General features: G+C 40.9%; 2 protein-coding genes across 2 annotated transcripts; both read left to right on the top strand.

Moving 5' to 3' along the window:
• Nucleotides 1-768: 768 nt before the first annotated feature.
• LOC132993275 (rho-related GTP-binding protein RhoV-like) lies at nt 769-2,593 on the top strand. The gene is made up of 3 exons (XM_061063019.1): nt 769-1,619; nt 1,698-1,756; nt 1,835-2,593. Exons 1-3 carry the CDS (start codon nt 1,460-1,462, stop codon nt 2,288-2,290), a joined length of 675 nt encoding a protein of 224 aa, XP_060919002.1. The 5' UTR covers nt 769-1,459; the 3' UTR covers nt 2,291-2,593.
• A 918-nt stretch (nt 2,594-3,511) lies between these two features.
• LOC132993374 (zinc finger FYVE domain-containing protein 1-like) lies at nt 3,512-13,530 on the top strand. Its single transcript, XM_061063180.1, has 11 exons — nt 3,512-4,920; nt 5,011-5,515; nt 6,791-7,005; nt 7,247-7,353; nt 7,477-7,585; nt 7,703-7,800; nt 8,009-8,126; nt 8,282-8,452; nt 8,696-8,876; nt 8,990-9,103; nt 11,396-13,530. Exons 1-11 carry the CDS (start codon nt 4,411-4,413, stop codon nt 11,626-11,628), a joined length of 2,361 nt encoding a protein of 786 aa, XP_060919163.1. The 5' UTR covers nt 3,512-4,410; the 3' UTR covers nt 11,629-13,530.
• The last annotated feature ends 403 nt before the right edge of the window (nt 13,531-13,933 follow it).

Below are 13,933 nucleotides of genomic sequence, written 5' to 3'. Positions count from 1 at the left end.
CTGAAACTTTCAGATTATTATCTGCTATTTATTCGACACAAGAATGGCTGGGTGATCAAAATCTACAGGCTGGATTGTGAGCGTCTTCCCTTGCACATGTCTAACAAGAGTTCTGCCATGCAAAGAATAAATATAATGGGCTTTGTATGATCATGTCTTTCTTCAGTGCATCATAAAAGGTATATCCTGGTGAGCATATCTGCTTGTATGGACAAAATGCAGCATGGTAGTTTGCAACAAATACAAATTCATGCAATAAATGGGACGGAAACTCCAGAAGCCTTTTTGTGCAAATGAGTTCACCCAAATCAATGCACAGTTGCATTTGTCAAAGTGAACCTGCATTACACATTCCATGTATTTAAAAGTATTCTTAGTGTTTTGTAACTGTAGTAGATTTAAAATGAAATGATCATGTCCATATTTATAGTAGTACATTGTTTGTGAACACAGCATATCATTTTGTGTGTATTTATGAACCCAGTGACCCCGACAAAGACAGGATGAAAGTTGTTCATCAGCTGATGAAAATCTGACAATGCCCCCCTCAGCTGTAACCTTTGCCCTTCGCCTAGGACAGTTTTAGAGTAGGCTATTTAGTTTATAGATCGAAAACATACAAAGACAATGACAAGGTGGCAACCAATTGTGGTAAAATTACAAATAGGCTATCTGTGAAACCACACATAGGCCTATATGTAAAAGCATTTGATGTTTAGAGAGCTAACAGCTGAAATTAATTAGGATTTTATTTTGCAAAACATGAAAAGCTCAATGTCCACTTGAGAAGACAATGTAGGTCTACGTTATACATGAACATTTTAATCATGTTACTGGAACACCAGTTCAGAATTGAAAGCAGCTTCTGGAAGGTGTCCGCCGATGCTGGAGCAACATCTCCCTCTATGGACAAATAATGGTATTACACCCACTCACAGACAAAATGTGTAGTGTAGAAAGTTAATGCGAAGTAGCCTATGATAGACACTAAGCAACACGGGTTTTTTTGGGGTTTTTTTTTTTTGCGTAACCCTACCAGGATGAAGCGGACTGTTTAGATAAAATAAAATAATTGTTTTATATGTCCATATAGGGTAGAGCTCTTCAACTGGAGTCTAAAGCACTTTAAAGTAAAGCAAGTCTGTCTCATTATCGGTAACTGCCCGCTTTTATGAAGATGCCTTGAAGGTCAAATGAGCTGACCGACCCCAGTGGTCAGGCCAGGGGTCGTGAAGGTGGGAGTGACTAACGGAAACAGACATGAGGGAGCATCACCCTCTGATTGGGCGCCTTTGTTCTTTTAAATCAGAGTGTCCTTTACATCAACGGGTCTCCTGGGGGATATGAAGACGTCTTTTACAGTATGGGCTAATGCTGCCTTCACTACCGCAAGGAGTTTTTTGTTTTTTTTCTTAAAGCTGCAGGGGTAATGGAGTTGTAATAATCTACACGCAAAAAGATGGCCTGTCAGAGACATGAAAAAGCATGCAAACTGAGGGAGGAGGTGAGCTGCATGCTGGTTGGTGATGGAGCTGTGGGGAAGACCAGCATGATCATCAGTTACATCTTTAATGGATACAACAGCGAGTACAGACAGACAGCGTTTGATGTTTTCTCTGGTGAGTTAAAGTTCTCCTGTTAAGATTAATTGCAGCTTTTCTCTGCAATATAACTGATAGTTGTTTCTTGACTCCCAGGTTTGGTGCACGTGAATGGAATCCCAACTCGTATCAAGCTTATTGACACAGCAGGACAGGTTGGTTTGCAACGCCACTTTTTTCCCCCCTTCACATTCCAGTTTTAGTGCCACATCTCATTACATTTGATCTGACAGGAGGAATTTGGACATCTTCGCTCTTTGTGCTATGCCCATGTGGACGTCTTCATCCTCTGCTTCAGCCTGGTCAACCCTGTTTCCTTTGACAACATCACCTCCAAATGGATCCCACAGATCCGCACTGGAAACCAGACCTCTCCCATCATTCTGGTAGGGACTCAGTCGGACCTTTGCCACAATGTTGAAATTCTCATTCACCTGGACCAGATTTTGAACACCAAACCTGTGAGCATCAGGAGGGCCAGGAGGCTGGCGCACAGGATCCGAGCTCAGGACTATGTGGAGTGTTCAGCTCTGACACAGAACAACCTGAAAGATGTTTTTGATTCTGCTATATCTGCAGCTATCAAGCACAAGCAGGCCGGTGGAGCAAAATCTAAAAAGCTCAGCCCACTAAAGCGCTTCAAGACTTTTTGTGATTTTGGATGGAGGAAAATCTTCTATTTAATCTGAAGTGGAATCAAACAGTGGATTGAATGAACTCAAGCTTGGTTGAAACAGTGTTTTGGTGTGAAATTATGCATTTGTATCAAAACATTTCTCCAACAACTAAGTGTGCACCAAACCAAAGTTTTAGGACCATGACACCCTTGCATTGTCATCAATCCTAAAGGTCTTTTTGCTATATAATTCTGCTCTTGTATTTACCTTGCCCTTTCTTGGTTTAATGTTTTATATTTTGATGTTCATATACGTGTTTGTATGTTTTTGTGTGTTATTGCTTTAAAAAAATGCATTGCAGTGTAAAATCATAAAGCCTGTTGTGTGTTGTCTAAATCCTACATTTTACAATATTTTTTTCCACTGTAGACTTCAGTTCTGTCAGTGAAAAAATGGAGGGAAACACAAATTGCCATGTGGGACAAATGGTCGCCTGCTGATTCTTTGAAGTGCTGATTAACAAGACAAAAGCCATTTAAATCTACCCTTTGTTTGAAGGCTTCTACGGGGGCTTGTTTCAAACAATTACTTTTAAAAAAATCCGCCCACATGGAGTTGTAAGGAGTGTATTTTAAATCACATATAAAAAGAATGAATAAACTATCTTTAATCAAGATTTATTGTTTTTTGGGGGGGGCAATTTGCTAAATCAACTTAATATCTCATTATTTGTAAGCCTATTTTCTGTAGCCTATTGGGTGGAGCATAAAATAGATAGACTCTTTATTGTCATTGTATAAAAGAACACAACGAAACTTTGTTAGCAGCAATCCTGTACAGCAGCGTTAAAAAGAAAATTAAAATAAAATAGCCCTTACTGTACCAGTAGAGTATTGCATTTAGGTGCATTAATATGCCACTTTATGTGTGGTATTTAAGTGTTTTGTAGTGCAGCAATATCTATTTAGTTGACATTTCCAAACCTGCCTGTAGCCTATATATAGCCTACATTATTTTAAATGCATTCAATGGAAACCCCCAATTCTGCAGCCAGTGGCAAACTATTTAAAAGTAGCCTATAGCATAATTATTTTAAACTTTAATGAGTTTGATAGGAAAAACACGTTTTTGTTGTTGTTGTTGTTGTTGTTGTTGTTGCTGCGTTTTACACATGGCAGCACGAGTCGTCGAAGCCTGCCTCCTCTTCTGTCCCAAAGAACTACATTTCCTATCATGCAACAGCGCGCCTTACCCTCCTTTGACCCTGTGACTGAAAATAATCCGATCAGCTGATCTGACCTGGCAACAAAATAACGTAGCTAGAGAGATCTGCCAGGGAGGGGGCTGAAGAACAAAACAATGACACTGCTCGGAAGGATTCAAACACAGTAACACTTTTCAAAGACTTTTTTTTTTTAAAACGGACTCTCGCAGATTTCCCTCCCGTTAAAAAGTAAAAGAGTCCGCGGATCTCTCCGAGCTGTAGACATCGACGGGCTGTTGTTTTTGTTGTTTATGTTGTTACAGCTCAGTTGACAAGCTGGAGGCTAGCTGCCTGTAAGGACGGATATAAACTGTTAGGGCTCGCAAAATTACAAAATTGTCTTTGGAAAAGATGAAACTGTCCGTGGAAACCAGCCAGCTGTGAGTTACGTACATCTGCTTTGTTGCCGAGTTTGCCAGAGAGCTGTTGAGGGTCAGTTTGCTAGCTAGCCTGTTGTTAGCAGCAACATTTGCACATCCATCTCTTCAGGGAGAATTCATCGTCTCGGTTGGTACGAGATACCTGCAGAATATTCTGTTTTATTTTTTTTTTTTATACATTCGTTAACTTAAGATAAATATTGTTATGTTGTGTTGCAGCGAAATGCCAACTTACACACGTACAAGCTAAACAAGATAGCAGGTGTTACTCAACCAGACGCTGTTTCTGCTTCATTGCCTCACTGTTCATGCACTACGTTACATAATTTTGCCGTCATAATTTTAATCAATTTAAGCGTAATAAAGTATTAAGTGTTCAGTATTCAGACCAACATCGTAGGTACCATGCAGCTTATTTAAATTCATTCTTAATAGATCATCTTTATTTTCAGTGTTAAAGGATAGTGGACATTTTTCATTATCTATGATAGGAAATTGCTGCTGCTGTTAGAACCGCTCTGTGTCAAAAGTTTTCCTTGTAAGAAACGATGAGTGGCCATGGCTCATCTTCAGAAAAGGGAGTTAACACTAGTCTAATATGTCAGGAGAGTTATGCCTGTGGTGGCTCCGAGGAGGCTGCATTTGAGTGTGATGACTGCAAAAGCCTACAGTGTGTCCGCTGTGAGCTTGAGCTCCATAACCAGGACAATCTGAAGAACCACGAGCGGGTTCAGATCGGTCCTGGTCATGTCCCGTACTGTGACAACTGCAAAGGAGGAAATGGAGACAGTGGTAAACGCCGTAGGTCTGTGGTCCGTTGCCAAAACTGCAAGGTTAACTTGTGCCAAGACTGTCAGAAACGCACCCACTCTGGAGGAAACAAGAAGAAACACCAGCTGACATCTTACCCTCCTCCACCTAAACCTGCAGAGGTCAGCTTTGTTCAAACATCTGTCCCGCCTGCCGTCCAAATAGCAGATGAGAGCAAATCTCAGAGAGCCAAACTTCTGGAGAAGGTTTCCAGTTTTCTCTTGGTTGATGAGAATGAGGAAATGCAGGTGAGAAGTGCTGAAGTGGCACTCAAATTGCACATGTTGATTTAAAAAAAAAAAAAAAAAATGTTAACACCTTGACTTTTTATTTTCTAGATAAAGGATGAAAGTTCATTTGTGAAGCGCCTGAGCTGTGACCCTGACCAGCTTCTGAAGGTGGTGTCCATCTTTGGCAACACAGGAGAGGGGAAATCTCACACCTTGAACCACACGTTCTTCATGGGCAGGGAGGTGTTCAAGACCTCGCCCACACAGGAATCGTGCACAGTGGGTGTGTGGGCGGCGTTTGACCCCAGCCGCAAAGTAGTGGTCATCGATACGGAGGGGCTGCTAGGGAACAGCTCCAAACAGGGCCAGAGAACCCGTCTCTTGCTCAAGGTGCTCGCCATCTCCGACCTCATCATCTACCGCACTCATGCTGATCGTCTTCATGACGACCTCTTCAAGTTCTTGGGGGACGCCTCGGACGCCTACTTGAAGCATTTCACCAAGGAACTGAAGGCCACAACAGCTCGCTGCGGCCTGGACGTCCCACTGTCCACATTGGGGCCTGCAGTGGTCATCTTCCATGAAACAGTCCACACTAAGCTTCTTGGATCAGGTAAAAATCTCAAGTGTTACTTGGTGTCATCTGTAACACATTTCAATAAGCTTCTGTTAGCATTCCAAGAGTTTATTGGTATTATATCAGCATCAATTTTAGGCCTGCATCACTGAACAAGACAAGGCGGTGCCTTTAAAGTAAAGTAGGACTTTATCGTTGCAGATAATAACAGGTTAAGCAAATAGAAGCCTGCAGTGTTTCTGTCTTTCTTCTACATCACCAGAGGTAGCAATCTGCCTTCCAACTTTTTGTTTTTGTTTGAACTCTATTATAGGGCCAAAGAAAAGGGGCACGCTGCTTAGTCAGGTCAAAAAGGACAAATATTTGTAACCACATTCACACACTTTAAAGACACTACCTGGTTTCTTTGCAAGTCCTTTTGTTGCATTTTCAAACTTTCCAGTAATGTCGTCATCTTTCCCAATATATGAAATTCACTTGATTTGAAATGAGTAGCTGTCATAATAGCTACTGGTTTTTATTCTTCTTGAGCTACAGTGTGAAACTAACTACATGGATTTACATTATACATTCCCTTAAAGAAGTACAATAGGGTTTACTGTGTTGGAAACTTCTTCTTGGTTGAGAAAAACCCTCTCCTCAAATAAAATGTTAAAGCAGGATAAATCTAATGGCTGCATATGCTCATAGTTTTAGTAAGTATGTGTTTCTTCTGGCTAATACTGCACGACTCTAAGCCCTGTTTCCACCAAGCAGTCTGGTTCAGTTCGGTACCCATTTATTGGCGTTTCCACCGTCAAAATTTAGGAATGGTACCAAAATAAGGGATCCATACCATCCTACTTTTTGGTACCCTTCTGTTGGGATGCCAAGGGTACCGATCAGTCCCTAAAGGGTCCCTTTTGTTTACCGTGTGTCCCGTTCTTCTTCTTCGTTGAACTTAATTAATAGCGGGCTACACTGTGTTGGGCTGCTATGATTACACACTATTACATAGCTGACGCGGCTATCTCCATCTGGCTTACACTCCGCTTACCAAAAATGGTAAGGTTGGCTGTGTAAATGCAAGCAAGATCAGGGTTTAGTAAACACTGTTTACCGTACTGAACTGTACCAAACTGCACTGAATATAATCAGACTGCTTGGTGGAAACGGGGCTTTAATATTTCAAAGTCAAAGTATTTGTCTGTCACATATCACAGTAAAGAACTCGTTTGTATCCGGTGCACCAATAGACAAATGCAAATGAAATATCTACAGTGTTCTCTATTTGCAGTCTTTGGTAACCTCTCCATCTATGTCTTGATTCAGACAAGTCGTCCGAGTCTGTAGACCGGCTGCTGTCCAAGCGCTTCGAGAAGCTTTCCCGTTTCCCAGAGGCCTTCAGCTCTGTGCAGTACTGGGGAACGCAGACTCTAAACCCACCTACTGACTTCCGTGGCCTGCAGAACAAACTGGAGCAGCTCCTGGATAACAACAGCACCCGTTCCCCTCGCACCCCTGTGGTCATCTTCAAAGCTCTGCAGGTAGGGCTGTATAAAGTCAAATGGTATGGGACCTACTTCAAACCATCCTGTCTGTATTTGTAAAGCCGCCGTTGCTTCTTGGGTTCTAAAAAAGATGACTCACAACTTCATATCATTTTTCTTGGTAGCATTTTAAAATACATGTCCTTTTTTGCTGTGCAATATCACTGTTTGAATAGGAAGTGCAGAAGTAGGTTTTGTCTTGTTAGCTGATTCTCCTTATCCTTCTTTTTCCCTACAGGCTTTGAGTGAGCGCTTTTATGGGGAAATTACAGGTGAGCTTGTTGCCCACAGCTGCTTCTTCCCTGATGAATACTTCACCTGCTCCAGCATGTGCCTCAGTTGTGGGTGAGTGTTCTTAAAAAAATTGTTATAATATCAAACTTTCCTTCATTTTTCTTTTGCATTTCAGATAGTTAACCATTGTGCCAAATGACTTCTATATTTGACTTGTATATACATTACTCCCAGATCTAGCTGCAAGAACAGCATGAACCACTTAGGGGAGGGAGCGTGCCATGAGGCGAAGCATCGCTGTCGTTATTCTCCTCAGTGTGATAACCGTATTTACACCTGCAAGGTAAGCATCAGCCACTTGGATAGAACTCAGCTTTCTTTAGACACCGATGACATATTCATCACTCTTGTTTCATGCCAAATGACTCTAGAGTTACTGTTTGTTTGTGCATCACTGTAGGCTTGCTATGAAGGTGGAAAAGAAGTGATTGTTGTCCCCAAGACCTCTGCTTCCTGCGACTCTCCATGGATGGGTCTTGCTAAGTACGCCTGGTCTGGGTGAGTCTCAGCTGTATGACCTGGGTCATGGACAACTAGACTCGGGTGTATTACCTTGTACAGAGCCTAATTTTAGCACTGGTGTTCCAGACTCCGACTTAGCATTAAATTATTTTAAAAGGCATCTACATATTTCATATTATACCTCTGATACATGTATTTATATGTGTATATATAAGTTCAGACTTTTACCTTTCTGTTTGAACAGGTATGTTATTGAATGTCCAAACTGTGGAGTGATATATCGGAGCCGTCAGTACTGGTATGGGAACCAGGACCCTGTGGATACTGTTGTCCGCACTGAGATCCAGCATGTATGGCCAGGGGTAAGACAAACTGAATCTTTCCATGTCTTTATCTCATGTGCATCATTTATCTATATACGGTATATTTAATATAATTAGTAATCCTAAAGCTCTTTGATTGTAGCTAAGGTAAATTATTTATTCCGTTTATAGTAAATCCTGTCTGTTTTCCGCAGTCGGATGGCTTTTTAAAGGACAACAGCAACGCAGCTCAGCGTCTTCTGGATGGAGTAAACCTTGTGGCCCAGTCTGTGTCAGAGCTCAGTGTCAAGCCTGCGAAGGCCGTCACCTCTTGGCTGACAGATCAGATCGCCCCAGCATACTGGAAACCCAACTCTCTCATCATGGTGAGTGACACACACACAGCCCCCCCCCCCGCACCCACCACCAGCCTCTGCCACCAACAGCCAAGTCAACACTTTCATGTCCAGAGGGATGTTTACTATATGTGCTGTTCTCTGCCTATTACACAATCTGTGTTTGCAGGTCACAAGATAAACCTTGGAAAGACTCAGATTGCATCCTCTTTCCTCAAGCTCGGGGTCAATAACAACTTCTGCTGCTCTTGTTTTTTGTTTCTCCTGTAAAAGGGGTGCCATAAATGTCACACAGTCTTCCAGGACAATGACACCAAACATCACTGCCGTGCCTGTGGGGAGGGTTTCTGCGACGTCTGCTCTTCCAAAGCTGCGCCCGTCCCTGAGAGAGGCTGGGGTCTTGCCCCTGTTAGAGTTTGTGATGTTTGCTTTGAGCAGAGAGCTTCATTTGCAGGTACACATACTCCCAATATTGTTGAAAGTTTCCTGTTTTTCATCCATTTTTTCATGCAGCCACGCCATATGTGTTCTAAGCTTGTTGTTTTGATAAGATATTTCTCTCCTCAGAGCTTCTTGAGGCAGAGCCCGAGGAGGAAGAAGGTGGAACCCTCGCCAGAAAGGTTGGAGAAGCGGTGACTAACACTATAGGGGTTGTGGTCACGGCTATTGACATCCCACTTGGTGAGTGTCGCCCAAAACAAGCCTGAACAGGATTGTTATGCAACAGGAACAAATAACCCATTAAATGAGAGTGTAAGGGTGCAATGCCCTCTGGTGGCAGAGATGTAACAGAATTATTTCCAGTCAGAAAGAAAACTAGTGAGGTCTTCATTCTAGTTTGAACTTTGAAAAATCTCATGCAGGAGTCCCTCATAAGGAATAAAGGTTACCTGAATAGCCTCATTGTATTAGAGGTTGTATAATTAGCAAAAGTTAATTACATTAAAACTAGGGCAATTGATTCCCAACCTGTTTTAGTGTGCACTACTGCTTCAACATGACATATTATTGAGGACTCACTGACTGACTGAGATGTCATCACATTGTCAAATACACAATTTAAATGTGTCTATAACTGATTATTCTTGCCGAACGAAAATGTTTTTTTTAAATTTGTTTTATTAATGTAGCCAGTAAAACCTCATTGAGATAAAGAGTCTCATTTATAAGAGTGTCTTGGCCAAGACAGGCAGCAGCACAATAACAAGTTACAGACAAAAAAACACAGAGCAATTATTGGCACAGATCCTGAGTTAAGAGCAGAAAAGTCATTATTTAAAGCATCTAGAACCTGACGCATCTTCCTCCAACACCTTAAAAGATTTAAAGAGACCAGCCCCCCCCAGACACAGATCATCCTGCAGGAGAATCCAAGCTGCAGGAGCTGCGTACCGCAAACCTGAAATGAGTTTGTGACTGGGTTGCAGATCGAAGACTGTGGCTTCCAGCACTTTTCACATGAAAATAATTACACAAGCATGAGGGAAGCAGATTAAGTATGGCCTTATGAATAAGGACATGCCAATGATTTTGACAAAGCTAACTCGATCATACAATGCACAATGATGAGTCAGGGTCCTGAGATCTGTTATGTAGTTCACAGAATCCATTGATGAGCCTTTCAGGTCAGTGGCAGTCCTTCCACTTAGAAGTGCACTGCTACCTAATGTTTAACACAGACTTAGACTTCTAGATCTTATACTAGTGCAAAGGTGAATGACCAGTTAGCCTGTTAACTCATTTCACTTTATCACACTTCCTGCTGTAAACCCATAGCATATTTGTTTAGGATATAAACGTTTGGCAGGCAGCTTTACATGACATAAAAAAAAGTGCTCTCAACCAATCGCTTTCATCCTTTCTGCAGGAATGTCCAGCAACGTTTGTGGATAGTGTTAATGAGAAATCTCGCTCTTCTGCATGGGAAGAGATTGCAAAAAGTTGGAAATAAATGATTCTACACTCGCTCAAATACACACTACAAATTATAGCTGAATGATTCTTCTTATCTTTGTTGTCTTTTAAGCGCTCTGTTCACCCACATGTGCTGTCAAAGGGCAACGATGAATTGTTTTTAATAACCTGACTTCCTGCTGAAAACCGTTCTGTATCCATCACAAACCCCAAAATACCTGAAAGCAAACTCTGCTCCAATCACAACAAAATTAGCTGACTTATTTGCAAATCTTGTTTCCATGGATACCCTTACCAAAGGCATAATTTTTCTTGAATGTAAGGTGCACTTTAAACAGTTGTGAGGAAAGGTAAGCATGGATCAAGCTGAAGTGAAGCCATGCTAACTAATGTGTTTTGATATGAACAGTAGAGGTGAACATTAATGATGCTAGTCCAATTTGAATAAAGTACAATTAATGGAAACATATTGAGTTACTGCAGAAAGTAGCAGTGTTTATTCAGCTAATGTAATTGGTTCATGAGGTATCTGTGTTAAAGATCTAAATTAAAATGATAGCTGGACATTTAGGAGGGACAAATGATGCCAATGGAAGAGAGATTATGTGCAAGCTGCCAGGCAACAAGCAGAAACTGCAGGTTGTCAGTGCACTCTGCCAAAAAGAGTGCCCAGGGCAAAACTTCTTGTAAAACCACATCATGACATTTAAACACTTCAGTTTATTTTGAAGGACAAACAAGATGAAGTGTGGTAAGTGATGAGCTTCAGCAGAAATAGTTCGGAGAACCTTATCCTAAAAATCCTTTTTAAAGCAGGATGCTGTGTAAACATATACATATTCAGAATGCCCTTTAAATGTTATTACTGTAGGTCTTTGGTATCATTTGAACAGAGACATATTAGCATATTCCCTCTGATTCTAGTTTATATGCTAAGCTAAGCTAACAGACAAAATAGCGTTATGTCTGCACTCTAATGTCTAAAGTGCCAAAGTGATGATCATAAATGCATTAAGTAAGTATGTGTTTCCTCGCTAACTCTTGCTACGCCCCCTGTAGGCCTGGTGAAAGACGCAGCTCGTCCTGCCTATTGGGTGCCTGATCAGGAAATCCTTTCCTGCCACAACTGCCAGCGGGAGTTCACTGCCAAGCTGTCCAAGCACCACTGCCGCGCCTGTGGCCAAGGAGTGTGCGACGACTGCTCCCCGGAGCGCCGCTCGGTTCCATCTCGAGGCTGGGACCACCCTGTGCGCGTGTGCGCCAGTTGCAACCAGAAACCCGGAGAACTTTAACGGGGGACAGCCTTCCTTCCTCAGAGCACCGGAGAGAACCAGTCACTCACTCAGCTCGCAGTCTGATACTGCTTTACCTCTGTTTATCTAATGGTTCTGTTGTGTATCTGCGGAAAGGAAGTTTTTAGGATCATACTTTATATAGCTTATAGATTTGGGATTACAGAGTTCCTGTGGCCTTTGTAGAACAGCCAGAACATGTGAGTTACTTGACTGAGAGGGAAATCTGTATTTCCTCCCTGATAATTCACGGAGAGTGAAAATTTTGATTCTTACCGTCACAAATTCCTAATTTCACATTAAATATGGCTGTTGAGCTATTTTTCTACTATCTGAAAATATAAAAAAATGTATCATTTGAAGAATACTAGCTAGTTAAGAACCCCACGGGGTTGGTGTGATTAGTTTGCAGCATTGTTCCTCTGATGTCGTACGTGTAATGGCGAGGAGATATTTTATATCCATGCAGGTGTAACTGCAGGTTCCATCGCATGCTATATTGCAACATTTTAGTTTTTGCACTAAGCCTTTTTCAGCTGTTATAGGCTGTTGCTTACCATGGTTATATTCCAGATATCCACATCATCATGTAGTCTGTCACAAACTGAGCAGAAGTCTGCTTCAGTCCAGTCTAGATTGTGGATATCTGGTGTGCCAAAAATCATTCAGGTTACTGTGTCTGTGCTAGTATGATGTCTATATTTAATAATGTGCTCTATGGTTGTATGAAGACATAGAACTGCATTAGAGTGTACTTTTGAAATGTGGAAATTATTTATGTATTGGAAAAAAAAAAAAATTATTAGCACTCTGGCATGCATGGCAGTGTGAGAAATCCATGGCCTTTTTTCATTTCAGAGGATGTTCTCTGAATAAACCTCACCGTCTGTTTTTAATAAGCGGCATTTTAAGTGTTCATGTGTCATACAATGTTTGTTTTTCATGTTAAACTTTGTTTTCTTGATACCTTGGTTTGATTGTTTTCTAAACATTAACTATCAGGTTGTTTGTATTGATACTGTTTTGAAGAACTGTAGAATATTATAATTTGTCTTCAAACCGGTGTTTTGCCTCCAGGTCTCCTGCAGGAACGTTCTGTCAGGGAAACTCCTGAATAAGGTCAACACATTTGTCTTCTGTTTGAGCTCTAACCTGCTTGTTTTTCTTTTTATTCTGTTTCTTTGTTTGGCCATTCATATACTTTGTAATGACGCCTTTAAATTCTTATGTTTTTGTGTCTGTTATTCCATAGAAACATTGATGCTTAAATGTGGCAAGTACAAAAAAAAATCAAGATATTGCACCATATTTAGTGACTGAGAGCTTTAACTTATCTTGCAGCATTACTGTTTTTGAGTTCTTGAGTAATGACTGAGTCCCCTTAAGGATCTCATGCAAAGCACAAAGTGATGCCTTTAACACGTATGCTTGTATTTTGTTGTCAAAAATGAACAAAAAAAAAGGATATTTGTTGATTGTAGGCTTCGTAGATAAAAGTTAATCCTCCCTTTACTCCCAACGTGGAACTTTTTGGTTCTGATGAGAAGATCTTGTCTCAAAGTAGATGTATGTGTCTGAATGTTACATTACACACATCCTTGTCTGAGATGCTAATATTGCACAGCATAGAATAGGAAATAGATTGTGGCATATGGCTTTTACCGGAATTTATTTCCATGCGTATGTGTGCAAATGCAATTAACGTTCAGTTATTATGATCATTTTTATTGGCTAGGGTGCAATCATCAGCACTTCTCCCCTACACACAAGTCAAGCAGGAATTATTGATACAATTTAAACTGTTGGAAACCAACTTGAGGCGATGATGTGTGAACATTTGATAAACTGTTGGAAGATTTGCATAAAATTAAAGTTATATCACCTCCCGTCCTTAAAAAAAAATCATAATCTGGAATTGACTCCATGTCTTAAGTGTGTGTGAGTGTGTGTTTTTGTTTAAACCTCCCTGTGTCAAACCACTTACTGTACTGTATGTGGGAGGAAAAGATCGTGTGCAAGCCTGAGTATTATGAGCCTTGCTTCTTTTCCTCTCTAATACTGCAGCTTCAACAGCGAGGTAAAATATTTGCTTGGTGCTTATTGATGATGCTAAATGATTTATAGTCGTTTTAATATTTAAACCCAAGCGTCCATGTTTATATTCTGTGCCACTTGCACTGCGTGGCCTCTAGGAGGATTTGTATTTGATTATATTCCAGGCTCAAGTAATGGTCTCTTTAAAAGTGTTATTCAGTTACAGTCTACAATATAAATACAAGGGAAAACCCTTTAAAATAATTTTGAC

The sequence above is a fragment of the Labrus mixtus genome, chromosome 18 (genome assembly GCF_963584025.1).
Source record: "Labrus mixtus chromosome 18, fLabMix1.1, whole genome shotgun sequence".
NCBI classification, from domain to species: Eukaryota; Metazoa; Chordata; class Actinopteri; order Labriformes; family Labridae; genus Labrus; species Labrus mixtus.
This window is presented reverse-complemented; position numbering and strand designations above follow the sequence as displayed.